This window comes from Notothenia rossii (assembly GCF_949606895.1).
Source record: "Notothenia rossii genome assembly, chromosome: 7".
Classification (NCBI taxonomy): Eukaryota; Metazoa; Chordata; class Actinopteri; order Perciformes; family Nototheniidae; genus Notothenia; species Notothenia rossii.
Window position 1 is genome coordinate 76,821,831 of NC_136905.1, and position 26,823 is coordinate 76,848,653.

Sequence of the window (26,823 nt, forward strand, 5' to 3'; positions counted from 1 at the left end):
TTTAAAGCTGAAATAGAGACATTTAATCTCGCTGATTTGGTGCATGGTTAGCTAGCTGGCTAACTGTTAGCTTTAGGAGCTACTTTCGGCTAGCTGGCTAACTGTTAGCTTCAGAAGCTACTGCTTGCTGGCTAACGAGGTCCAGCCCTAAGAGTTATTTACCCCAAGTTGTGGATGTGGTCTCCCCCTACGCTTCTCACGGGATTCTCTGGGATAAAAGAGCAAGGACTAAATCTTCACACTGGATTTAACACTGTGTACTGTTAGGAGACTAGCAGGATGTCCACAGAGGTTGAGTGCAGTCTGGTCGGATCGGCTGGTTTGACAGCGGCCAGCTCCGAGGAGAAGAACCAAAACAAGATCGAGGCAGAGGCTCAGGAGGAGCAGCATGGAGAAAAGCAGACGGAGAAGCAGCTAGACGACCACAGCAGCACCGAGGCTGACACGCACAAGAAATGCAAAGAAAACGACAAAGAAAATGACCAAAGCAGCACCGCTGACTCGGCTGTGGAGGCGGTGAAGAGCAAAGTTGTGGAAGCTCCTCCGCCGAAAGTCAACCCGTGGACTAAGAGGACGACGGGCAGGGTCCCGAGCAATAACATCAACAACTCCCAGGAGAAAGGTGAGATGCTTTTTTATAATGTCTACACCGGTCTACACATGTGATCAAAGTGATTTAACTGTGACAATATGATTACTACTAACGGCAGTAGTGTGAGCACGTTGTTGCAGCATTTTGACAGCTCCCCCCTGCACAGAAATCCTTATCATACCTCACTTAAGCTTTTTTTTTTTAAAGGGTTGAATGAAGTGTGTAAACTTGAATGTCAAGAGGTGTTTATGGTAGCATATTTCCCCCATCCCCTCCCCTCCCCCCTGTACTCGGATTGCCCCGCAGCACCACGTGTTCATTGCCGACCACTTCTTTTAATTTAGCTCCCAATGTATTGCTCTCACACTGATCCCCTATTGTTGGTTAACTGCATCACATGGGGAGGAATACAATGAGTCCAAAAGCAGCCTAATGTGTGTGCTGTCTCTGGGTAATAAAGGGGGAAAGCTAAGACAGCCATGGCTAGCTGCTGCTGCTGTAAAGACACGTTTTGCATGTCCAATGGCCTGGCTGCCTGCAGTTCCTCCCACCAGCCTCCTGCTCCACTGTCACTGCTGGAAGCATGTGAGCAAGGTGTTGGGCAGGTGGAGAGTTAAAGAAGTAGGTGAGGGTTAAGACTAATGATTTTACTTTGGATTAGTCTACTTGGTATGTCTGTAATGAATCATTAACTCATGAATTGAAGGAAATTGGAAATTAAATGGCCCTGAAAAGTGTCCACATTTGTTACTGAGAAGGGTTTTAAAAATGTCAAAATTGGTTGCCAATTATTTTTCTCTCTATGAACTAATTGATTAGCCAACCAACTGTTGCAACAGTAATGTGAAATACTTGAAACTTTCATCAGCAATATATACAACCACCAGTACAAACAACAACAAAGATAATCACTCTACAATAATATGTTCATTCAGTTTCATTGTTAAACTTGATCCAATGAATGCTGTGGTTTTCAACTAATGGATTGTCAAAAATAGTTACTGCTAAAAGCAAATGATCAAACTACATTTTGGATATGTATGGATTCCACTATTACAGTATTAGTCTTTTAACTCATGTATTAAAACAAACATAAAGGGTTGCTTTAATGTTTACACATACAGTTTGTCATAAAAGGTGTATGTACTATGTCATTAGGGTTATCTTGAGTTCAACACAAGCAATTACATTTCTAACAAAGCGTATTTGTTACAAACTGGAATTTGGGGACCGACTTGATGTTTTTCAGCCAGGGAGGATGTAATGGAAGGCACTGTTGCATTGTGGGAAATGTAGTATGTAGTGTCTTTTTTCCACTCCTAGGCCCCCTGCTAATCTTAATTTTGTGTTGTTTTACTTTCTTACAAGCCCAGTTGAATATTATGAAAGTTAAATACTAAAATGTTTGATTAGCCTTCTAATAATTGAATATTTGATATCAGAATTTTTATTAATTTTCTTCCAGAATATAAGCTCAGAAAAATGTAGTTAACTGAAACTAACTAATGATTTCCATTGAGAAAAAACTAAAACCGAAACTATATAACGAAAGTAAGCAGTGAAAATGTACGAGAATTAAAAACTGAAACCAAATGATCTGGTGACTAACTAAAAATAAAACATAAAAAGCAACGTCAACTTAGTTCAAGTTTTTTAAGAATAATATATCTCAATAAAATGAATTAGCGAGTGTGCTAGTAAAAGAGTCCTTACGTTGACTCCCAAAACAAAAGGTGTAAAAATCGTGGTCATTCTTGCACAGTATTTTATTAGTTAAACACGTGTGTGACATTTTGTTTTTCCTTTACCAAAACTAAATACAAAAACTTCCTGAAAAGCAAAACTAGAAAAAAAAAACACTAAAATGTAATGTCAAAATCAGCAGCTTGTTGCACTCAGACAGGCGCTCAGAGTTTGGGTTGTGAATGTATGTCAGATTGTGGGGAGTCCATGGGAGCTAAATCTGACTCTGACGAGAGCACAGGCATCGTTTTACAAAAGTGTTACTGTGCAGCACAGAGGGCGGACCCCTGCATGCAGCCTCAGAACAAGCACACACCCATTCACGTGAATCCTCTGGCCTGCAACGCTTATCAATCCTACCATCCTCCTGCTCAGCGATAGTGACTGTCAGGCTGCAGAGGGCCACTCCCAGCATGCAGCTGCCCGTGGAGACGCAGCCACATACCGCCGCTGGCTGCACTCAAAACACCCTCAACTAGTTCAGTGGCTTGGGGTTAGGGGAGGTTATTTTTCATTCTGCACTGACAGATATTCCAAAATGCTGCTCGGCAGACAGAGCATGAAAGAACAGCAGCAGAAGACTTTGTAACCCCAGTTGTGCAACCTTTCCAGGCTAGGGGTTGTTAAATACTGGTTTGTGAAGAAAAGGGGATTTAAAACCCCTTTTTGTTGTCAAGTATGTCACTTATATTTATTGGTTTTGCAGATCAACAAAACGCTCTGAAAGTGGTCCGTCCCAGCAAGCCCAGAACGAGAAAATCCAGCAAGGTAAACGCTCTCTGCTTCATCTTTCAAATGTCTTTCAAATGTCCCTCAAATGTCCCCAATGTGGGGAGATTACATGTCTGAATCTTGATTACAAATCCCAAAAGCCACACTGTAAAATAAACACACACTCCCACTTTGTGTTGTTGTTTAAAAGGATATTTCACCTCCAAAATTATCATCAGTGTATAAATCACTCGCCCTGTGTGACCTTGAATTCTTGAAAAAAGTTTGTATTCATCTCATTTCCTCTACAGTTAACAAAGAAAAAGTAAACAATTAATTAATTACAGTAAATATTGACTGATTTTAAGAATAGAAAAACGACATCAAAATATATTTACAGGCGTGAGTAATTGCTATACACATGTTTATTTTGAAAGTAAGTATTCCTAATATCTCTGTGTTTTAAATAGACGGTGAAACAAAAGGAATATCCCTTTAAGTGATGGATACACAATGCAAATAAACAATCCTGTGTGCTAGGGTTTCATGTTGCATCTCTTTGTTTTCTGCCAGCCGCTGACATGAAGGATGTGAAACACTAGCTGGTATAAAGTTGGCTGTTTTGTTGCTTTTACAACCAGTTTTTCCACTGCAGGGGATTTAAATGAATGAGTTGAGGAAAAAAAGTATTAGTGTTATGTCAGGATTTAAATGAACACAGGTAATGGTGAATTTAAAACAGGGACATCAGCTTTGTCTCTTTTTAATTTGAGAGATCAAATACTTATAGTTACCTTTTTTTTTTATATTTTGCAATATCAATTAATTGATTTGGCTACAACAGGACCCACTAATTCTGCAAATTTGCACTGATGCATCTTTCTTGTTGACATTTTCAAAGTTGACCAAATGTCAAAGATGACAGCTTTATTTAGGCTTCACTTTACTCACATACTTTTAGGACCAACCTGTTTGTTTAACACTAGAACCGCCAACGGGTCAATTTTACCCGCAGCTGTTTTTTGATTGTATGTAACTTTTGTTCAATAACATTTAAAGAAACAAGTTCAAATACACTATAATATACCAAGATACACAGAACGAAATGTAAAAATAGAACATGATTTCAAAGTATTTTAGTTTAGTTTCTATTGTAATTTAAATGCAACTGCAGTATATTTTGTATCATATTGACAGATTGTTGCCAAAACGCAGCCCTTCTTGTGGTGCAGTTTCACTGTAACCCTCGTCACTCTAACCTTGATCCCATATCAGGCTGTCCAAATGTACCACATTCACAGAGGTGGAAACTCGACCTGTTTATCGTAGTTGTTTGCAGTTTCCCGACAGACGGAGCACTGACCTCCTTTTCCCCACGCTGGTTTCTACTAGAAACACATTATGGCTCTACTTCACGCACACACACAATGTTAAAAAACAATCAAAATCAATAAATGGGACAGGGTTCAAAATTAATTAATTGTTGTTAATGTGTTTTTTCTTTCTTTTCCTTAACAGTCGGGTGACTTCAGCGACATCACAAACTGGCCCACTCCTGGTGAACTGGCCAAAGAGGTGAGGCGAGTGTGTGTTGTTGGTGTGTGTGTGTCTGACGTTAGTTTAATCAAATATATTAAAGGCAACCACTCGTGCTTGTTTTCCGCTGGTTGCAGCTTATCTGATTTCTGCTCACTAGATGGAGCACTGCAACCATAAGTCTTTGTTTAGGATTTGGTACAACAGGTTTTTTTTTTTAAGTTTCTAAAAAGGCCACATTTTGGAAGTTACGTGCTTGATATCACATAAAGCAAAAAAAAGCCTTTCAAGTATCTTGTATAAATAAAACAGTCGAGTCTTCAGAAATCTACACCAATTCACTGAATTCTTTTTTTTTTTTTATAAAGAAAATGTGATATCAAAATATCCAAAGTCTCAGATCAGGATATTGATATAAGTACTTATTGCCCAGCCCCACATGATGTCTCCAAATATGATCTTCCAGCAACAACAAAATGTGCTCAACAACGGGAAGAAGTCTCCCGCCACACGCAAGGGGGAGAAGGAGACGAAGTCGGAGAGCGGCCATGACGGTGGGGAGAGTAAAGAGAACCAGGAGGCTCAGCCCGACGCGCTCGCTGAGCTGCCCAAAGACGCAGAGTCCAAAGTGGGACCGGACGCCAAGAGCAGCAACCTGAAGAAGAGAGGAGGGGAAGGTGAGCAGAGTTTTCTATCTGACCTTGATCAACAGCATCTTTTTTTTATGAATAAAGATGATTTTGGTAGCTTCAAACCAAAGTTTGATATACGCACATTTCATCTCTGACCGGTGAAATCATTCATCTCCAGAATTTCAACTTTTAGATGAATAAAAGAGTCTTAAAGTGTTAAGGTTTTAAATGTTGCCTTACATTTCACAAGGGCTGCATCCAAAGATAGTTTTAGGTATTAAATAACGGTTTGATCTTTAAAATATTAATAAAAAGTGAACATGTTTCCACCCTAGTTCTACAAAGTCTAGGTTTAGGACTTACAATGTCCTGATTTAAGAGTGTAAAAAAAATATATATTTATATTCATTTAAAAAGAAAAATAACGACATTTCCATATTTTAGATGCAAAAATATTAATTTCCTGCCGTTTTTGCTTTAAAAATACATGGACAATTGATCAATTATCAAAATAGTTGTCTTTCATATCCTTGTTGATCTAGTTTATGACTAACAGACTAATGTTGCAGCTCTAGAGTCAAATTCAACTTTATTAGGAGATGAATGCTTTCCCTGGACAGAGATGACCTGCACTGATCGCTGCGCAGGTTGAAACTGTTTTGATCGAATTGCTTGGTGCATGGTTTCTGGTGATTATCTCATGTGTTGCACTTTCGCATCTGATTCGCTTCCAGCTTTTTTAAAAAGACATTTAAACAAAATAACAGGTAACGACCTTTATTGAGGCAAATAAACGACACACCATTTATGAGCTCCACAGTATCTCTAACCACACAGGAAGTGAAGAGTTCACCCACAGTAGATTCCCACAGGATTTTAAATTCTTAAAACTGCGTTTGTGTGTCAAACCACTTAACCTCAATTTGAGCAAATCCACCCAAAACATTTCCAAATTAAATATCTTGTTTAATACTAAAGACAAAGCGTATACATTTTTGGTTGTGATTAGTTAGTTGTCATTTAATTTACTCCTTGGATTTCTTTTGTACAGATATTTTTAGAGTTTTCTTGTTGGCAGTTTTTGTTAACTTTGGACAGAGCACCAAGCTACCTGTTTCCCTCTGTTTCCAGTCACTATGCTAAGCTAACCACAGAGAGGCTGAAAATTGTAAATAAGGACTTTTTCAGTCACTTAAAGGCTTTTGGGTTCAATGTCGAGGTGAAAGGAAGCTGTTAGTGGTGGTCTAATGGATAGTGAGGTGGGCTGAAGATCGGAAGGTTGTGAGTTCAAATCCCGCCTGGAACACCACCACCAGCGTTTCCGCCAGGGGGGTGTCTTGCCGTCATTTGACGCCCTTATTCAGCTCGGGACGCCCTGAACGCGAGCCGAGGGCGTCCAAAAATATTAATAATTTGAGAGAAAATCGAGAGTTTTTATCGCTTGAAATAACGAAAAGGACAAGGACACCCCTCTGTTGGAGGGGCAAAGGAATCTGGTGGGATTATTTTCGGAGTATTGAGGATCGTTTCCCCGACATCGGCGTTGCCTGCCACAGGACAACACGGAACGTGCGCGATTTGGACGCGATGAGCAGTGCTAGTGGAGCACGCGCGTGAGCTGCGAGCACCAGAGACTCGCAGGGGCGAAACTGAGGCTCCGTGGTAAACTGTGGTAACACGAAGAGCCGTGTGGGAGCCGAAACGCTTTAAGAGAGCCGAGCCAAATGATCCGGCTCACTAACGTAAAAAGACAGTATCTATAAGGGACTGCTCAAGTCAAAATTCAAGCCCCCCCCCCCCCCCCCCCCCCCCCCCCTCTCTCTCGGGTGGACGCCCTCTCAGCCCTGGTCTGGCTGAAACACTGACCACCACTAGTGTGCCCTTGAGTAAGGCACTTAGCCCTTAGTTACTCCAGGGAGAATGTCCCTGTAACTGGTCATTGTAAGTCGCTTGGATAAAAGCGTGAGCTAAATGTAATGTAATGCTACAGTCAGGAACTTACGCTGAAGTTTAGTAACCAGCGTATCTTTATTGTAGAGACACAGATTGATGATTTCATTTGTTCCAAACTGGGTTTACAGCATCATTTTTTGGAACAAATAGTGGACATTTTCATCCTAGTTTCACAAAGTCCAAGTTTATGTCTTTAATTGTTGTTTTGTAAGTTTAATACCTAAATATATTCACTTTAATAAGATATTAAACAGAGAAAAGAAGGCGTTTCCATATTTTAAGAGGCTGAATACAGAAAACATTTCCTTCTAAAAGTCGTTCATAGGGTTTCGAGTTGTATGTCAAGGTGAATGTTTAGAGGCTGCTACAGATAGAAAGTGTTATTTTATTTTAGAGACACTTTTAATTTGTTCCAAACTGGGTTTCCAGCGTTGTTTATTTGGAAACAAAGCTCTTCACGCTCTCTGTTTCCGGTGTGCAATCATCGCCAGGTAACAAACGTAAGTGGGTGTCTCTGCCGCTGGAGGACGCGTCCCGGGACGACGGCGAGAAGACGTCCGGCGGCGACACGGAGACCGACTCCGCCGACCCCACATCGCCCAATCACACACTCCATAATAACAAGGCGCATGATAGCAACAGGAGTAAGTGGCAATGCAAGCTCGGCAGTTTTCTGTCCCCGCCTTCTCTCTCTCTCTCTGTTTGCTCCACTTTGTGTTTGCTCACCTTCTCTCCCCCACTATCTGTTTGTCTGCACGCTTTTAGTCGATACTAATGCTAAGCAGGGTGAAAGTATGGAATAATTATTAAGCTGTGTGCAAATTGAATGTTCTTCTAACCAAATGTAAATCTTTAATATGTTTTTCTATCTATGAATTGACCAATTGAGCAATGAAATGTTTGTTTAGCACATTATTACAGTTCAATGAGCTTCACAGGTGACCGACGAGCCGAAAATAAGACAGACAAAAACAACTCGCAATTTTCGACCAATGCCCGTGAGAAATTACAATTGATAATTAAAATCTAGAATAAAACTAATGGCAGTCAAACAGTTTCAAATAAAATGTTGATTTAATATAATAATCAAACATTTTATATATAATTTTTTTTACTATTTAATCAAAATACTTAATAAAATGTTACAATAAAGTAATTTGTAAATAAAAATGAAAAAAGCAAAGCATACATTTTTAAAACTTAATAAAATAAAATCACTGAATAAAGTAAGTTCAATTAATTTTTTTACTATTTTGTTTAATTTTTGTTGCAGAGACAAGTTTCAAAGCCAGTTTGACCTCAGCCTACATTACACATATGAGTTTGTCACTATTATGGCAGGAAAAGAGAAGATAAACGGGTCACATAGCTAATTGAGTCGGTGCAAAGGAACATTTCTGATGGTCACAGAACTTCTAAATAAACTCTTATTTTACTATTGTTTGGTATTAAAAACTAAATTAAATGTCCTCTTTATATAAAATACAAATCCACATAAGAAATACAAGCTTAGATGCCAAGTAAAACCTGAATAAGACATTAGATAATTCCCCCTGTGATCACCAGTACTGTAACTGCAGTCAATCCAGCGGATAAGAACCAACAACAATTTACTCTTTTTCAAATGTAAGGATTATATCTTGCATTATATTTGCATAAATGTATTGCCCCTTTTTGTTTTAAAGCTCAACTGGAACTCTAGGAATTTAAACCCAAAAAATTATTGAACGTATAATAAAACATGATTTTTTTTCATGGATTATTTCGAACCACTCCATGAAAGCATTTGTGAGATTTGACACTAAGCTTTTATTTTATGATTCTTCAGGTTGGAGAAGAGAGCCGCGGGACTTTGCGGACGATGCTTCCAGCGTGCGGAGCGACAGCGGCAGCGTCCGTGGAGGAGTACGAGGACGAGGGAAAGGTCGTGGGCGCGGGAGAGGACGTGGAAGTGGAAGAGGTACGACTTTTTATACCAGATAAATCCATTCACACAGAAAACATAAGAGAAAAATCTTAAAGGTCGCCTATTATGCAAAATCCACTTTTTCATGTCTCTTCTACATCAACATGTGTCCCCTCTGTGGAAAGAAATTCTGAAAGTTTCAGGAAAAAACATTCTCTCTCTTTTTGTCCTGATCCATTTATATAAAAACCTGTCTGAAAATGAGCTCATCAGATTTTGGCCACTTTATGATGTCATAACAATTTTTTGGCTTGAGTAACCATTAGCCAATCAGCAACCAAGGTAACCCCCCCCCACACCTTATCACCTGAATCTCCTCCTAGAGCACCATTGAGTTTTTTCTAACCAAATCTCTCTCAGAGGGGTGTGGGGAGGGGCTCCTTATTTTCATCTAAAGTAACAGACAGAGAATCAGCACTTTGGAAACAGGGCTGAAACAGAGGGGATTATGGGTAATGCTGCAATGATCTGTTTGGAGCCAAACACTTCAGAAACATTTTTGTATATATCTGAGACCTGTAATGTATGTATAATAGGGGACCTTTTTAATGCAAGTTTTGCTTTACTTTTTTAAAAACAGTTGGTTTAATTTCCAAAACATACTTTTATCCTTTTGCCATAAAACTAAACGCTCCCAAAAATATATGCTAGTGTCTTTGCCAATAGTTTTCCTTCACATTCTTTACCAGGAAACAACATTTCAGTTATAGTTTCTCATATGTCTTCTGTTTCTCCTGCTCTCTCAGGCCGTTATGAATACTCTCAGAGTGCCCGGGACACGCTGTCGTCCGACGGCTCGGTCCAGGTCTCCTCAGAGTTCGGCTCCAGCATGGTTTACTACTACGACGACGGCAACAAGGTCCAGATGTACCCGGTGGACCAAAAGCTTCTTAAAGATTACATCAAACGCCAAATGTGAGTAGATGACGAATACAGTAAAAAACAACCTACATACATACAACTTCCACGAGGGGCAACATTCATACCCTAATATAAATAATAGTTTTCCTTGCCCACAACTTATAAAACGTCCAAGGTTTATATTAGACCAATTAAACAACCATTTGTTGTAATGAGACATTTATATAATGAATTATTGCTGCAGCTGGAGGGAAAGAGGGTAACCTGTTAAGCCTCATTCCCCCGCGGGCGGGGGGAAAATCGCAACATCTGCAAGAAACAGCGTCTGAGCGCTTCTTAACATTTCAAAACCTATTAATGTGTCATACCCATCTAACGGGAAGAAACTCAGCTATCAGACAATAGTAACAATTTTTTTGCAAAACGAAACATAAGGGTAATAACAAAGGCTCTGAATTAGCCCTGAGCGAACAAATGCTAACACACTTAGCACAGAACTCACGTTACCTGAAAAACAGGCTTGGGGCTTAACAGGTTAAAACTATTGAGAGTGGGACAATCCCGTATCTCAGTTGGGAGGCTTTCCACAATGAGCTGCCTTTTTTAATGGAGAGTACATTTTGTCCAAAAGTGGTCCGTCTATGGTGGACTTCACAGTCTCCTCTGTCATTACTGATTTACTTCACCCTGAATGTTTTTCATTCATTATTAAGCAAACTAGTAATGGAGAAAATAATTGGCATGTTAATGGTTTATATACTAATAAAATGCCTGTGGCGGCACTCATTTCAGTTGTAAATAAAATAGTGAACAGCTGAAATGCGTCACTTAGTAGTTCACGTGGTATTTTTGCGGCTGTGGGGAAAACATGGCAGAAAAGGTCAGAAAAGGAAAAGTGGAAAGTGTTCAAAGTTAAGTTTTAACCAGCAGATGTGAGATTGTGGGTGTAGCAGCAGGTGAGAGTGACAGAGTGACTGATAAGTAAACACACCCTCTATAGGGCGTGAAGTTCCTCCGTTTGTCCTGCAGGGGGCGCCGTGCCCTCTGCTCTGACTAACAGGCTGGCCTCATTTCAGCAGCAGAGTGGTGAGGTAGACTCCTAAATATAGTCTGAGTGCTTCGAAAGGGAAAGCGGATGAATAATGTGCAGGGCTGAGCGGAGAAGTGTAAAAAAAGAAGAAGAAAATACAGTGAGGGGGAGGGGGGGGGGAGGATATTCTTGTCTACTCCTCTCTCGTCTCCCTCAGCGTTATTCAGGCTGCTCACTCAGCCAGCACTACTCCACCAAACAACCACCGCCTTCAGGCCACGTACAGACAGTGTGTGTGGGAGTGTGTGTGTGTGTGTGGTGACTTTAAGTGGGGTAACTGGAGTAGCCGGAGAGCTCTTCCAACTACAGTCTTGGTTTGCCTGCCAGAAGAGTATACATTTATTGTGGCCTACATGAACACTTGCAGAACTTAAACTACTTTTTGTTAACATAAAATATAGATTTGTTTAATGTACATATATAAGTATATTAGAAAAGCAGCCATCCTCAAAAATAAGAAGATAAAAACCAGAAAATGTTTGATATATCTTCCTAATTTAAAGGGGACCTATCATGCAAAATGCACTTTTTGATGTCTTTTATACATAAATATGTGTCCCCGTTGTGTCAAGGAACTCACGCAGCATCAGAAAATAAAACCCTCTCTTTTCCTCAGTACCCAAATCTCTAAAAATGGGGCTACAACAGAGCTGATCCAGATTTGCGTCCGATATGATGTAATATCGGAAATGTGGACCCACGGCCCTATCAGAAACGTTGCTATCAGAAAACAATGCCCGACTGTTTTGTATGTAATATGGTCGGTGTTTACATTAGCATCGCTAACACTCAGAGCTAATCTGTACTGGAGAGCATGTGTGTGAAGAAGCAGGAAATAAAAAGGAACTCACCTTGTGGTATAACCGGCAAGAGAGAAAGCCTTTGAGCTCCATACTGTTTCAGCAATAATCCTTGATAATCCATGATATGGCGTTTCATCACGGCAGTATTTAGTTTAGACGGTAGCTGCCGGGTCCCGCATGAGCTCAGCCCCCCCCCTTTTTTTTCTTTACACTTTTTTTTTTCTTTAAAGCTTTATACCCCAAATCAGCACTTTTGAAACAGGAAGTGAAATAGAGGGATATGAGGCATGGCTAGAATGGGTGATCTGTTTGGTATTTTGAGCAAAACACTTCATAGACATGTTTTTTATATATTAGTATATATCTGAGACCTATGCTATTGCCTAAAAATAGCATGATAGGTGCACTTTAAGTTATTTAAGCTTTATTTGAGTAAGTCATCAAGAACAAATGACTTTAATACAAAAAAATGCAAAGCAGTCACTATATACATAGACACATGTGATATAACAAACACTATGTAAATAATAACGACGTAGAGCTTCAAAGACTCTCATAGTAGAGTCTATCTTTCGCTTGTTTTGCAGTTAGCAGCTACAAGTATGTTTATCTTAGTGCTGCTCTACATTCATTAAGAGCTTGTTTAATTAAGTAAATACTATGCTCACACTTTAATGATATCACAATCTTATAAATGAATGCATCTCTTTCTCCTCTTGCAGTGAATACTACTTCAGCCTCCACAACCTGGAGCGAGACTTCTTCCTTCGGAGAAAGATGGACGTGCAGGGCTTCCTCCCCATCCCCCTCATCGCCAGCTTCCACCGAGTGCAGGCCCTCACCACCGACGTCAGCCTCATCCTGGAGGTAAAGGAGCATTTTATTTCTCCCTCCGGAGTGAAATATTTCAGTTCTAACTCTGAGGATAAGTGCAATTTAGTTTCAAGGCTTTTATTGTAATGTGTGCATAGCTACAGTTTAGTTATGACAATGAAAATCTTAGGTCACAGGCACAGTGCAACACAATAAAACATAAAAGATAGTAAGGGGAAATAAAATAGAATATGATAGAAACTGTGCAGAATAGTCTATATACAGTTATTGATATATATGAAAGATGAATGTTATGTATGTTCTTTCAAAAGTTCAGGTGGTTAACAGTCTTATGGCCTGTGCGATGAAACTGTCCCTGAGTCTAGTCACAGAGGAGTCGCTGTTTGGCTCCAGAGTAAATGTATTCAGTACACAAAGATCTCACGATAACTGTCTTTTTTTTTGTATTTGCTTTTGAATTGACGTTTAAAACCATAATTAGGTAAAGAATAATATTTGTGGAGAAAATAAGCATGAAAAATTGCGATTATGTTAAATCGCTTTCCTTGCTTGCCTGTTTTGTGTCTTAAATATTTGCCCTTGTTGATCTTAGAAATGGAGCTAGTGTAAATCAAGAAAAGTTAATTAATTAAGTCAACAAAAAAAGAGTTAATATGACATTTAAGTATTATTGTTATTGACAATTTGGAAAACAAACCAGAAACCAAACCGATGTGGAAGTCATTATGACATGTTGCTCAGGAAATAATAATGAGCATCTTGCCACAATCTGATTTTTTTAATTATGAAACTGTCTTTGATAAATCTAACAAATATATCTAATAAATTCCCCTCCAGGCGCTGAAGGGCAGTAAAGAGGTGGAGATTGTGGACGGTAAGATTCGCTGTAAAATCGACCCGGAGCATTGGCCCATCCCGACCCCCGCCATCGTGGGATCCCCCCACACCGACTTCTCCCAGCTCATCAACTGTCCAGAGTTCGTTCCCCGTCAGACCCTCAGCTCCACCAACTCCGGTCAGTATTCAACTCTTCTTCTTCTCTCTTTTAAGACACCAAGTGAAGATTAATAATAATAGATGACATTTGTATAGCGCCTTACCCGAGGCCGCTTTACATGGTGAACAAACAAACAAATAATAAAGTAAAACATTTAATAGATAGCAGTAGGAGTGGAAGCAGGGGGACTGTGATGGGTTAGGGGTCAAAGGCCATGGGTTAGGGGTCAAAGGCCATGGTGATTTGAAGGAGAAGTCAAACATGTACTGGGTGTTTCTCAATGTCGAGTACGCTTGCTTGGTAGCACATGTCTTCCGAGCGTCTTGCTTCAGAAGCGAGGCAAGAATACTTCCTGGCATTCGGAAAACAATGAGTGGAACAGGCTAGCAAGTGTGGAGGTGTGCATCATATGAGAGGCCCCGCCTTACATTTTCCGCCACAGATTTGGGGAAATTGGTCAGTGCGCAAAGCATTGTGGGGATTTTGTGTGTGCAGCTTCGACATTTTTCCAAACGAAGTACGCCAGGCTCGGTAGAATCCCAAGTATGCTGGACATTGGAACAGCTTGAAATAGTGGCTCTGGAGCAGCTTTATTCGACATTGAGAAACACCCACTGTGTGCCCTTTATATCTTCCTCCTCTGTGGAATTGAGCTCCATTGTTGTCTAAACACATCAATGAGCTATACTTCATCAATGGCTGACACATTCCTTTATTACCATGAACAACACACTGCAGTTTATTTTGACTTAATCCCATAAACACCTTCCTGCATCCCCAAATACTCACTAGAGCACCAGATGTTGATTCATCCGCTGCTGAAAATAGTCCCAAACAAATGCACTATTTCCTCCCCGTTGTTTGATAAAAACTACAGTGACCAGCTGTTTTAGGAGAGGTTATCAACCTTTTTAATATAGGTGCAATATTTATTCACATACTTCAAAAATATTGAGGGAAGCATTTTAGATCTCCTACTGTGTCCCCACAATATACATTAATATTCATCGCTTAATTAAAAAAAACAGCAGCGAAACAATAAGACAAATTTGGCAAAACTGCAGCAACTCTAATGCTGCGTTCACACCGGACGCGATGGGATGTTTGGGGGCGCCCAAATGAAAGTCAATGCAGAGACGCGGACAACCGCTGGAGCGTCCTATTCACGTGACGCGGTCTCGCGGTAGCCAATCAGCGGTGAGGATCTCAGCCTGCCGTCACTGACGTTCAACCAGAAAACATCAGCCGTTAGCTGTTAGCAGTTAGCACACAGAGCTCACAGCTCCTCATATCTGTTCAGAAACTGGACAGAAGTTAAACAAGAACAAACCACAGACACAGTCGCTGGTTTATTTATGTCTGTAGGCCGTTGTTATGAGTGTGGACGGAGCATATACAATATTAGCTTAGCCTGATTGATCTGACCTCCATTCAGAAAACACGATTTTTAAAAAGTTTTTCGCCTGCCGTCTTGTCTGCAGACTTGCATTAATTCATGGTTTTTACTAACCGGTATCAGTATGTTGTTACGTCGGCATCATTTAGAAACGTGTATTAAAATGTAATCACGGTAAAATATGTTCATTTTGTTGTAGTTGTAGCCCCCTGGCCAGCGCGTCTTGTTTGAATGATGCGAGTAAACACAGCTGACAGCCGCGGTGAAACTCAAGCATTTAGAGCGATAAGAGCGATTAGAGCGAAGTGAATATTCGCATTGCGTCCGGTGTGAACGCAGCATTAGAGCCGGAAAAAATAAGACCACTATCTTAAAATGTAATGTCTTCCTATATTAGCCATCTGTGTGTTTATTTAAATAACCGGATGCTTTACATTTTAAATACAAAGTGTCATAAACAATCGAGATGTTCATCTTCTCCTCCCTGCTGCAAGGAGATTAAAGACCAATTTGTGTGAGCATGAATCCAGTGCTGTGCTGAGTCTTCAGCTCCTCCTGTAGCTAAATGTGAGCTGACAGGGCGATGTGTGATTTCAAAGCTCGACTGAACGTTGTCTGGGTGTGTGATGTGTGACTGTGATGTGTTTGGACCTTTCAGCTTCATCGCCTGAGAAGATGAATCCTCCCGAGTCCTCTGAGTCTCAGGACTCTGCTGAACCCAGCTCCTCCAGCCAGGAGTCCCCCCCCGACAAAGACGCCCCCCCGCCCGACCCCGACGCCTGGATCCAGGTGGAGAAACGCCACCGACAGCCCTCTGGAAAGGTACAGAATGATCATCCATTTTTCATCCCTTCCATCATCCCTTCTTCTATTTCTCATAACATCGTCTTTCTGTGTACCTCCTGTTCATGTCTTTGTTTTTTGTCCCCACCCATCTTTCGGCCTGCAACTCATGTGACATCAAAAATAAAAAGTGTATGGCCCGTTATCCAGATATATTTTTTAAGCATTTTTATTTTATTTTCTAAATCGATTCAGAATCTTGGAACATAAGTCTCATTCTTTTTTGTTAGTTTTTGTATAATAAATAAAACAAACTCAGATTGTGGTGAGAGTTGTACCAATCTAGTTGAATTCTCTGCACAAAAACACTGAAGTTGAAATGTTTTTCCTCAAAGTATCAAACTGTTTGTTAAACATTTAACTCTCAATTTCATCATCCAACCATCCGGTTTATTGCGGTTCCTTTGTTAATCACTGTGTGTTTCTGTCTGTGTTTCCAGGAGCGCAGTGAGGCTTCTCCATGCAGCCAAGAGGCTCCTCCGCAGGCCGCGCCCGCCCAAGAGGAGCTGGACTTCCTGTTCGATGAGGAGATGGAGCAGATGGCGCCGAGGAAGAACCGTTTCACCGACTGGTCAGACGAGGACGACTCGGACTACGAGATGGACGACCAGGACGTCAACAAGATCCTCATCGTCACCCAGACGCCCCCGCACGTCCGCAAGCACCCCGCAGGAGACCGGACGGGGAACCACGAGTCCCGAGCCAAGTTCACCGCCGACCTCGCCAAGGCCATCAACGACGGGCTGTTCTACTACGAGCAGGACCTGTGGAAGGAGGAGGAGCAGGTGGAGAGCGTCAAGGTGAGGAAACGGGGAGGATGGTGTCTCAGGAGGGACAATTAGAAGAAAATAACTTACATTTTCCTTTTTTACAGACTAACGATGAATTAGCGCGCTTCTGAACATTTGGGTTACAAATATAGAGTGCCACAGTGACGCGTTCTAAAACCCGGAAGTAAACTCCTTCCGGTTCCCTCGACAAAAACCAATGCAATTTCTCCATAGGATTTTGGAAAATAGCTGGAAATAAGGTCTGTGGTGGAGACACATTTAGGAGACTGATCATGTTTTGTTCAGTCGGATAATCTCCACATGTCTACCCTACTTTTATAGTCTTCGAATCATAAATCTAGTCGCCAGAACAAAATGCTAACGTTATGCTATAAATGAACTACAGCAGGGTCGCTGCTTCAACGTCACGCCAAGTTAAGATCCATATTCAAAACTACAGATTCAAAATTTTACAAGTTGAAGTGTTTGTTTTAACAGTTTGCAAGAGGCAGTTAAAATACAAACTTAGCGGGAGTGTTTACGTGTTCAGTGTAATGACGTACAACGGCCTCGACAACTTCTGTAGTCCTATTCAGACACTTGGTAACAACCATTGTTTTGTTCAGATGCGTAAACTCTTCAAAAATCCCCAGTGGGGTCACTGCTGATGTATTTAATGTTGTAGAACAAAACGTGATCCGTCTCTTTAATTTGTGTCAACCACAGACCTTATTTCGAGCTATTTTCCAAAATCCTATGGAGAAATTGCATTGGTTTTTGTCGAAGGAACCGGAAGTGGTAAAGATGCGAACTAACTTCCGGGTTTTAGGACGCGTCACTGTGGCACTCTATTAGATGTGGGTTTTTAAACCTACTAGTTATTTCCCACTATTGGAATTTCCTAAATCCCTTTTTATATATATATATTTTTTTTACAAAGAACTGACAAAAAAAAGCTACATTTTATATAATATTATTTAATATTATGGAGATAATAAAAATAATAAACTTGTAAATACTACATTTTATATAGTCAAATGTATAAAGCACTTTGATTAACATGTTGACACGAACTTTAGTGAAAAAGAGACCAACTAAAAAATAAAAACTTGAATGCCATAAAGACACAGAAGAAGGTATCACATATAAATGTAGAATCATTATCAAACATCATTTTGCATTTTGCGATATTACAGTTGATTCTGATCGGTGAAATGTTTTATCTTGCTGTTTTTTACTCTTCTGTTCTTTGGTCATTTAAAGGTGACATATTCATATTTCCTGTTTCCTTAAGAACAACTTGAACGAAGCATTATTATAAACTGTTTCTGGGTTAAGGATCCACCTTTAATGAGGTTAAAGTTTAAACAACCAAATCCAAGTATTTGACCTTTAAGTGTGTAAATCCCTCTTGATTGACAGCTAATTAAAATAAAGCAGTTTAGGGGAACCAACGTGTCTGAGCAGGTCTTCATGGAGAGCTAGAGAACAGATGTGACAGATGAACACATGTAGACCAACCTCATGTCTGAACACGCTAGACTGAACATTAAGACTCTTCACAGAAGCTGGCGAAATACACTGTCCTCAGGTTTTCAGGAAATGACATACGGTCTGCTTTGAGGGAATGAAAATGCTTCCTGTCTTAATAAAAAATGTATAAGCACTAGGGTTGTCAAGCTAACGCGTGAACGCGCGTTTTTTTGTAACGCCACTAATTATTTTAACGTGCGATTAACGCATGTGTATTCAGTGTTTCCCCTAGGTTTACTGCCTTGGCAGGGTGCTGCTCGGGTACCCCCCCAACACGGGGATTTTTTTTTATCCTCTGGAGCAGAGAGAGGAGCTGTGGATTATTGTTATTGATATCGTACAGTAGTATTTGTAGATTAAAAAGTAATACAGTACAGTGTTACACTGTACTGTATTACTTTTATTCAAACTGTATTCCCTTCTTATCATGTAGCCTACACTTCTTCCTTTCATTGATACATTTAAATCACCTGACTACAGCATATAACATACCTGCTGCAACCCTGTGCTGCTGCTGCTTCTCTCTGCCTCATCCTCTATTGCTGGAGGCAGCTCCACCTCATCTGATCTCTGATATTAGAGCAATCGTGTTATGATCATATTGAGCTATTGGTGTGAGTCTAACATTAAACAAGCAGTCTGCTTGTCATACATTGCTGACGATACATTTTAAGAGGCAATTTGTTGAGTCACTGCCGCTAAATGCCGGTAGCATCAAGCTAGCAAATCCTGCATTAGCCTCACATCAACTTGTGTAGACAGAACATCCAATTATCCTGAGCTAATTTACTGAATAAACCAACTCACATCTCCTGTCTTTTTTTTCACCCAACTCATTAGACTATTCTTCTGCTGGCGTTTCATTGTTGTTTTCTGTCAAATTCAATACTGTAGTTCAAAACCGCGGTACCTGCTCACCACCTGTGAGCTATTTTTAGAGGAGGGAGAATGTGAATACGCAAAGCAGTGGACACTGAAACATGCACATACACTGGATAAATCACATAGGCGTTTAGTTTATTTAATAAAAGAGCACATGTTCAATGTGTAAAGTGACCGTAGATAGATTACTTCAGTTGCAATTTGGTGCTATATATATATATATATATATATATATATATATTTTTTTTTTAAATAAAAAAAAAAACACCTTGAATTTCAGGCGGGGCGCGGGGCTCCGTTGGCAGGGCGCAGCGCCAAGACAATGGTAGGGGAAACACTGGTATTTGTCCTCGGCCCGGCCCGTAGTTTCAGAGCCCAAAGGCTTGACGTTGTTGTTGTTAGTTGGATGTTGGGCTGCGTTAGATAATCCAACGTGTCGACTGCACATCACAGCGCATTATTTTGACCCACAGTGGGAACTTCAGTCACATGCTTTGACTGAAGATGAAGACAGAGGAGCGGCATTTCGCCGACAGGCTTGTCTGTTTGAGCAACTGGCTCAGTGCAAATAAGTACACAGGGTTGGGAGAGAGAGATAGAGAGAGGTTCCAGGTTGTTGTGTTGACAATATTCAGGAGAATATCTGTCATTGTTCCAATGATAATAAACAAACATTTGCATAAAGCATATTTGTCCACTCATATGTTGATAAGAGTATTACAAATATTCCTCTAAGCTACATTTAGAACAGATAAGAAATGTGGGATTAACTATTTTTATCGGCCCTAATAAGCGCATTATAGTTAATGAATAACATATAGAAGCCAAATAAGCACATGTCTTTAGATTCAGTTCACTTTAAAGAGAAATACATGTTTCACATTAAAAAAAACTACCATTTAAGATATTTTTTTACCACAACCGCCTTAAATGGGATGAATTTACTCGCTCTGTTAGAAAAAGGAAGGTCATGCTTGCCTTTTTGTAATTAGTTGATTTATTTGGTGTTTGTATCTTTACTATTAGTGAACAAAGCTTTTCCAAAGATAGTTATTTTAGTTACAAATCACTACATGTCGGTCTTGTGAGAAAAAGATGGAGGCTCAAGAGTGCCTCGGAGAAAATGGAGGGTACTTCTTTGTGTCCAGCTGCCCGTCCTTGGAAAAATGATTCACTTCCTGTTATTGAATTTGCTGACATGTCGTTCACCACTGAATTCCTTGTTTATTTCATCAGTGAGTCAGAGGGGCCTCTGTGCAGAGTTACAGACGAACACATACAGCTCAGCTACAGGAGACAGAAACACACTGAGGCCCAGTTTAATTATTCAGTGTTCTCCGTTCTTATCGTTCAGTTTAAGACCAAAACATGAAACTGAATTTTAAGATGGTCTTTCTTTACTGTTGTCGTATTGCAACTTTAACTTTAACTTTGATTAACATAAAACATTTTAAAGCTTGTTCATGAAAGCTGAAATATCTTAATTTAAATGTATATTTGTGGCATCGGGATGATTGAAGTTGTCTGTAGTCTAATACAGGTTGTGTTTATTGTATAACCTTTTGAAGACCCATTCAAAATCTCTTCTGGACTAAATATTTCTAAATTCTGTTCCATTTTCATTCAGATAGTCTTGATTGAAATGTTTTCCTGAAGCCTTAGTCAGATTGAACTCTCACCAATATTGCATCAATACAAAAACAGTTCTTACAAATTATCATGGGAACTTAAAGCTCTTTTTTATTCAAAAGATTTTGCCAAATAAATATCCTACTATCTAAAATGTGCTATTTTTGACTTATAGAATATCTTCGGTTTTACACATCATGCAGCGGTACAGCTACTATTCGTATTCAGAAACATCTACACATGCATTACTGTTGAGGACAAATGAACATGTGCTTTATTCCCTGAGGATAAGACTTGGATGCCAATACGGACAATCCATTTTTGATCAATCAGATGAGTCACAAGTCTAAAAAAGGCTCAATCTCCTTGAACTGATATTTGATTAAAACAAGTTTCGTGCCTTAAGACGCATTCAGTGTAAGTAAAAAGAAAAATTGAAAATGTGGGCTTTTATACCTACTGGTTATTTTCCACTATTTGAATTCCTAAATCCCTTTTTTATATATATATATTTTTTTTTATACAAAGAACAGACAAAAAATGCTACATTTTATATAATAATATTATGGAAATAATAAACTTGTAAATACTACATTTTATATTGTAATTTATAAACAACTTTGATTAAAATGTTGACAAGCGCTTTAGAGAAAGAGAGAGCAGCACCAAATCAAAACGTGAATGCCATAAAGACACTCAGAAGAAGGTATCACATATAAATGTAGAATCATTATCAAACATCATTTTCGATATAACAGTTGATTCTGATCGGTGAAATGTTTTATCGATGTTTTTTACTCTTCTGTTCTTTGGCCACAGTTACGTTTTTACTGACTGTTAAGACACAGTCAGTAAAAACAGTTAAACCATTTTTCATAAAGACACACAAAGGTCGCAGTTTGGCTGTTCTCTGCACAGTTTAAAGTTTCAGACGCCTCCCTAAAGCTTCGCTCCGATCGCTCTGACTTAAAGACTTTGTGACAGACCTGTTAAATCTCTCGCTGTGGAGCGGGACAGAAATAAACTACAATTTATCGCCCCCTCACTCGGCGAGCTGCAGACTGAAGAGTGTCTCGCAGCTGCTTCCCGAGGGGGGAGCTGTCTCTAAACACGGTCTACAGGTTACACTGCGTTATGTTATCTTATTTAAATACAGATTTACTTAGCAATACTTTAAATGATCTGGGATCAGTATTCAGTTTTGCTTTATCATCTCACTGGTACAATAAGTACAAAGTCAAATAAATCAGGTGATTCAAAATCTAACGTTAGATCAGTCTTATAAATACAATAACACACACAAACAGTAATACTCATTATGTTATTCTTATTTAAATACATTTGTGATTATATTATGTGAGAACATGGGATACACATAAAAGATACATTTAAAGTTAAATAAATAGGTAGTAAGATAGTAGGTTTAATAGCCATTGTTTATTTGTAAGTAATTAATAATATCTTAATATCTCTCACAGTTTCTCTTTTTTAAACTTTAAAGTGAGGCGCAATTATTATTATTATTATTATTATTATTATTATTAATAACTGAAAGTCGAGAGTTAGTTCAGGGATTTGACGTTACATTAAAATGTAATAAAAAGTAAGGGTTTATTTCATGAAAAGTCAACCACACCAGAACAGATGTTTGATTAATAAAAATCTGTAACTAATAATGTTATTATGCTTTACTTACTAAAAGTCATCTTTATCTAAAGTCTCCAGAGAAAATGTGATACAAGACGTCTATGCATATACATCAAGGGTTTTAAATTGCATGCTAGGAAATGTCTGTTTGCACAAAATATAAGAAATGTGTCTTTTTGACGGTGAGTTTGTGAAGCTGTCGGCTCGTTTTGCGGCTCAAAGGTTGAGACTGATGTCGCCACATGTGAGAAAATTGACGCCTGAACACACAGAGGAAGGTCACCTGGATTCTCTTTCAGACGCTGACGTGTTGTTCAAAGTGCGGCACATCTGCTGAGTGTCACACAAGCGTTGATATCAGTATACACTGAAACTGAGAGGGGATCATTTTATTAGCTAATTATCTCACTGCAGTCCAGGAATAGTGAGTCAGTTATGTTTAGGTTTTTCATTACTCTTACTTATTAATGACATCATGCAATAAAATAGAATAATAATAGAGTTCAATTTGGAGTTTATCAGCATTAACACTTCTTATTAAAATAAACTCATTATCTTTTAATAAAAGCAACTATTTCTTTTTGGTCTCACAAATACATTTACCTTTTCTGTTGGTTTCAAACTAAAGCATTTAATTAATATGAGTTTTCACCACTAAAAGAATATTATTTAAAAAATACAACATGGGTGCATTTACAGATGTTTTTCAATAAAGTGAAATACTTAGAATTAAATAAAGTATTTCATGTGAACTCAGTTTTTCTAATATTGCAGATTCATGAATTGTGTTTGTGTGTGTTCCCCTGCAGGAAGTGGAGAGCTTTAAGAAGCTGAACGTCATCAGCAAAGACGAGTTTGAAACTCTCGCCCCCAAAGTGCCCGTCGAGCCGAATCAGGACATCTCGCCTCCTCTGTTTCCAGGTGGGTTTGTGGAGCTGAGCTTCCTGCTATCTGTATTTTAACCACACATATAATATCATATTTATTTAACTAGTGTTTAATAATTATGAATTGTTGTTGTTTATTAACATTCTGACATATTTGGTTAAGTTAAACCCCTGTTCTTTAACCCTCTTGAAAAAAAAAACCTTCAGATGCCAAATGATGCTGAAAACCTGGTAGTCCTCATTATCGATAATATTAGTGTTGTAACAGTTATTGACTTCAGTCAGTCTTAAACTATAGCGCGTTTGCTCTTTGTAATGTAATGCATCGGGCCTCACATGCATGACCATGGGAAGAAATATATTAATATAAATATTAATGTTTTAATTGTGTGTTCTCAGTGGACAGTGGAGCAGAGATGGCTCGATCTCTTCCTGCAACGGTCCCAGAGTCACCCGTCGCTCACCAACCCCGCACCCCCAAAACGCCTCGCACCCCCGGGCGCCAGGACCCCAGCAAGACGCCTCGCTTCTACCCCGTCATGAAGGAGAGCGGCACCATCGACGGACAGGTCAGATCTCTCTATCCACGTGTTGCGGTCGGAGATCGTAGATTTAATGCCGTGTTCATACAAATCGGCAGGATCATTTCCTCGCTCAACTTTGGCTTACGGTATCTGTTTTATTAATTAGGATTTAACCCAAATCAAACCGTTTTTGCTGTTATTTAATTGCAATAAGTTGAACAAAATGTTGCCAAAGTCTGAATTAAACACTTTTTCAAGTCTCTTTCCGCAAAGGACAAGCAAAACACATTTACATGTTTGTTTCCTGAATGGAGTTGGGATCGATCAGGGCTATTTTAACATTGTAGCTGCTCCATCAACACACTAATAACATCTAATCAGGCATGAATACGGCAGCAATGTTTTTGTTTATCCACATCGACTCAACTTATTGTGAAACATTGAATTAGCACTATTATTAGGGAAATTTGCTCCATGATGAAGTCCAACTATTCATCAAATGATTCCAGTTTAAAGCCCGTTGACAATACTTCCATGCTATCCAATTTATATCTCACAGCTTTTGTTTGTGCAGTTCTGACATCAGGCTCCAGACTACAGACTCTCTCTCTCTCTCTTTGCGTATCCCTCCTGGCACACGCTGCAGACCAGTTATCTGTTTCACATGTGTTTGTTTACATGGTTACAAAGGGTCAGACAACATTTCACAAGTATCAGACAGAGTTTGAAGGGCTCGTTTCATCATTCTAAATACCAAGTATGAGCAGTCAACTTACATAAGGAGACAAAAATGCCTTACCCTCTTCCACTCCCGCCCATATAAGAGCAAAAAGGGCTTAAATGAAATACCGGAATTAAAATGGCTGAGGCTTCTGCGCCACTTTGAGTATGTGCATGAAAGAGGTCTTGCCAGATAGAGAAACCCCTAATAATAATAATAATAATAATAATAATAATAATAGTAATAATAATAATAAAGCATTGGTTTTATCTGTCTCTAAATTATAACAAACCATCAATAATGCCAACTCAACTTGACATACGTCCCAGAATCCCAGTTATCAGAAGACATTCTGGAGCTGAAAGAGTAGAAATGATGTCCCGTCTTTGTAAACATTTCTTTGTAACACATGAATCTCTTTTCCCTGGAGCAGACGCCGAGGAAGAAGAAGACTCGTCACAGTTCCAACCCGCCTCAGGAAGCTCACATCGGCTGGGTGATGGACTCCCGGGAGCACCGGCCACGCTCTACGTCCATCAGGTCCCACTACTCGTTTTCCTACACCACTGTAAAGATGCTGAACTGTAGCGGATGTTAACCTTATAAACCTGTTTCTTTGACTGTGGCCTTATCCTCACAATATCAGGGTTTCTTTGACAATATACCAATATTACCTCTTAATTCGGGAAGATAGTGGTTATTTATTTAAAAAAATATAAAGACTTTTAATATTTAACGCCTAGTAATGATTTGCTAACATATTTTTCATGTTCAGTTATCGCAGATAGTCAAATGTCTTGTGTTGTCAGAAACCTACAAATATTCAATTTACAATAATAGAAAAGATAGAAGAGCACCGAATCCTCATGTTTTAAGGGCTAGAAATTAGGGCTGCTCAATTCATCGTATTTTAATCGCAATTACGATTTTGGCTTGCAACGATTATGAAATCAACATAATAAAAATATAATATATATAATTTTTTTTTATTGGTTTTTCAGTTGAATTATACTTAAAGTTCAGGGTTATCAACTGTTAAAAACATACTGTTCACATTTTTTTCCCCAATAAATTGATGTTTTCAAAGTAAATCGTTTTTAATAATCATGATATCAATTATTGACCCAAATAATCGAGATTATGATTTTTGCCATAATCGAGCAGCCCTACTAGAGATTGTAAATATATTTTGCAATCCTCTTTGTAAATGACTAACAATTTCATTCCAGTCGACCTATTGATTAATCTGAATCTGAATTCCTGAAAATGTTCAGTGTTACAGCGAAAGGGGCATATCAGGTAGAAGAGGCATGCGATATAAAGAGTAAGCTATCTTAAACACACATTAGTAAAATAATAAAAATAGTCATCATACATGTCAGCTGGTGTGTTGACTAAAGGGTAATAAATAGTCCGGTTTAATAAAACAATAAACAAAAATAAGCTTTGATAGATTAGAGAAGTGAGACTAATAAACGTGACATTAGAGCAATCCTAGAATATAAACTATGTCACTGAAACGTCTCCGTTCCTTCTCTTACAGCAGCTCCAACGCCTCCCCGTCAGAAGGGGCTCCGCTGACAGGAAGTTACGGCTGCACCCCCCACTCTCTGCCCAAATTCTGGCATCCATCCCACGATCTGCTGCGGGACAACGGCTTCACTCAGCAGGGATACCACAAGTACCTCCGCCGCTGTCTTATTGGTACGGGACAAACTCCCTCACATGCTCTCACGTTGAGGGATGTTTACACTGAACGAGCATTAAATATATTATATATGTATTTATTGTAATTAAGTAAGTTGCTGTATACACTACCTAGTAAGTAAGTAAGTGTATATATTAATAAGTAAGTCGGTAAGTGTATATATTAATATGGAAGTATGTCTATAGGTGACTTAGTAAGTAAATAAGCAAGTGTATGTATGACCTAGCCACTAAGTAAGTTATCGTATGACCATTACTAAGTTAGTGTATATGTGACCATAATAAGTAAATGAATATAGTTCCTAGAAAGAAATTGAGTTTATGTAGCATCTTGTAAGTAATCACCTTTTTTTTTTTTTTTTAAATCAAAGTTAAGTGTGCTTCAAGGGGGGGAAAAAACACATATGTATAGTTATAAACACATATACAAATAAAGAAGACCATGCAGTGTATAGATTGTTTTTTAGAGTGTACAGACTCTGATGATCACCAACATGTACTGGTGATCATCTAGTGACCGCCTGTGTATTGAAGACGAGCCTGTTTCTCTGTGCTCTCCGGTGACT

General features: G+C 39.1%; 1 protein-coding gene across 4 annotated transcripts in view; it reads left to right on the top strand.

The window, feature by feature from the left end:
- larp1b (La ribonucleoprotein 1B) overlaps positions 1 to 26,823 on the top strand; it is a 34,002-nt gene that overhangs the window by 279 nt on the left and 6,900 nt on the right. Inside the window, exons 2-16 of one of the 4 annotated variants that reach the window (XM_079691998.1) lie at positions 268 to 622; positions 3,042 to 3,103; positions 4,565 to 4,621; positions 5,016 to 5,259; positions 7,659 to 7,811; positions 8,996 to 9,127; positions 9,880 to 10,048; positions 12,610 to 12,754; positions 13,559 to 13,736; positions 15,773 to 15,936; positions 16,398 to 16,757; positions 23,228 to 23,339; positions 23,705 to 23,874; positions 24,984 to 25,090; positions 26,094 to 26,254. In XM_079691998.1, the coding sequence (XP_079548124.1) occupies positions 268 to 622; positions 3,042 to 3,103; positions 4,565 to 4,621; positions 5,016 to 5,259; positions 7,659 to 7,811; positions 8,996 to 9,127; positions 9,880 to 10,048; positions 12,610 to 12,754; positions 13,559 to 13,736; positions 15,773 to 15,936; positions 16,398 to 16,757; positions 23,228 to 23,339; positions 23,705 to 23,874; positions 24,984 to 25,090; positions 26,094 to 26,254 (2,569 nt within the window). The remainder of the gene's footprint in view (positions 1 to 267; positions 623 to 3,041; positions 3,104 to 4,564; positions 4,622 to 5,015; positions 5,260 to 7,658; positions 7,812 to 8,995; positions 9,128 to 9,879; positions 10,049 to 12,609; positions 12,755 to 13,558; positions 13,737 to 15,772; positions 15,937 to 16,397; positions 16,758 to 23,227; positions 23,340 to 23,704; positions 23,875 to 24,983; positions 25,091 to 26,093; positions 26,255 to 26,823) is intronic. The other 3 variants (XM_079691999.1, XM_079692000.1, XM_079692001.1) reach the window with 3 other exon arrangements.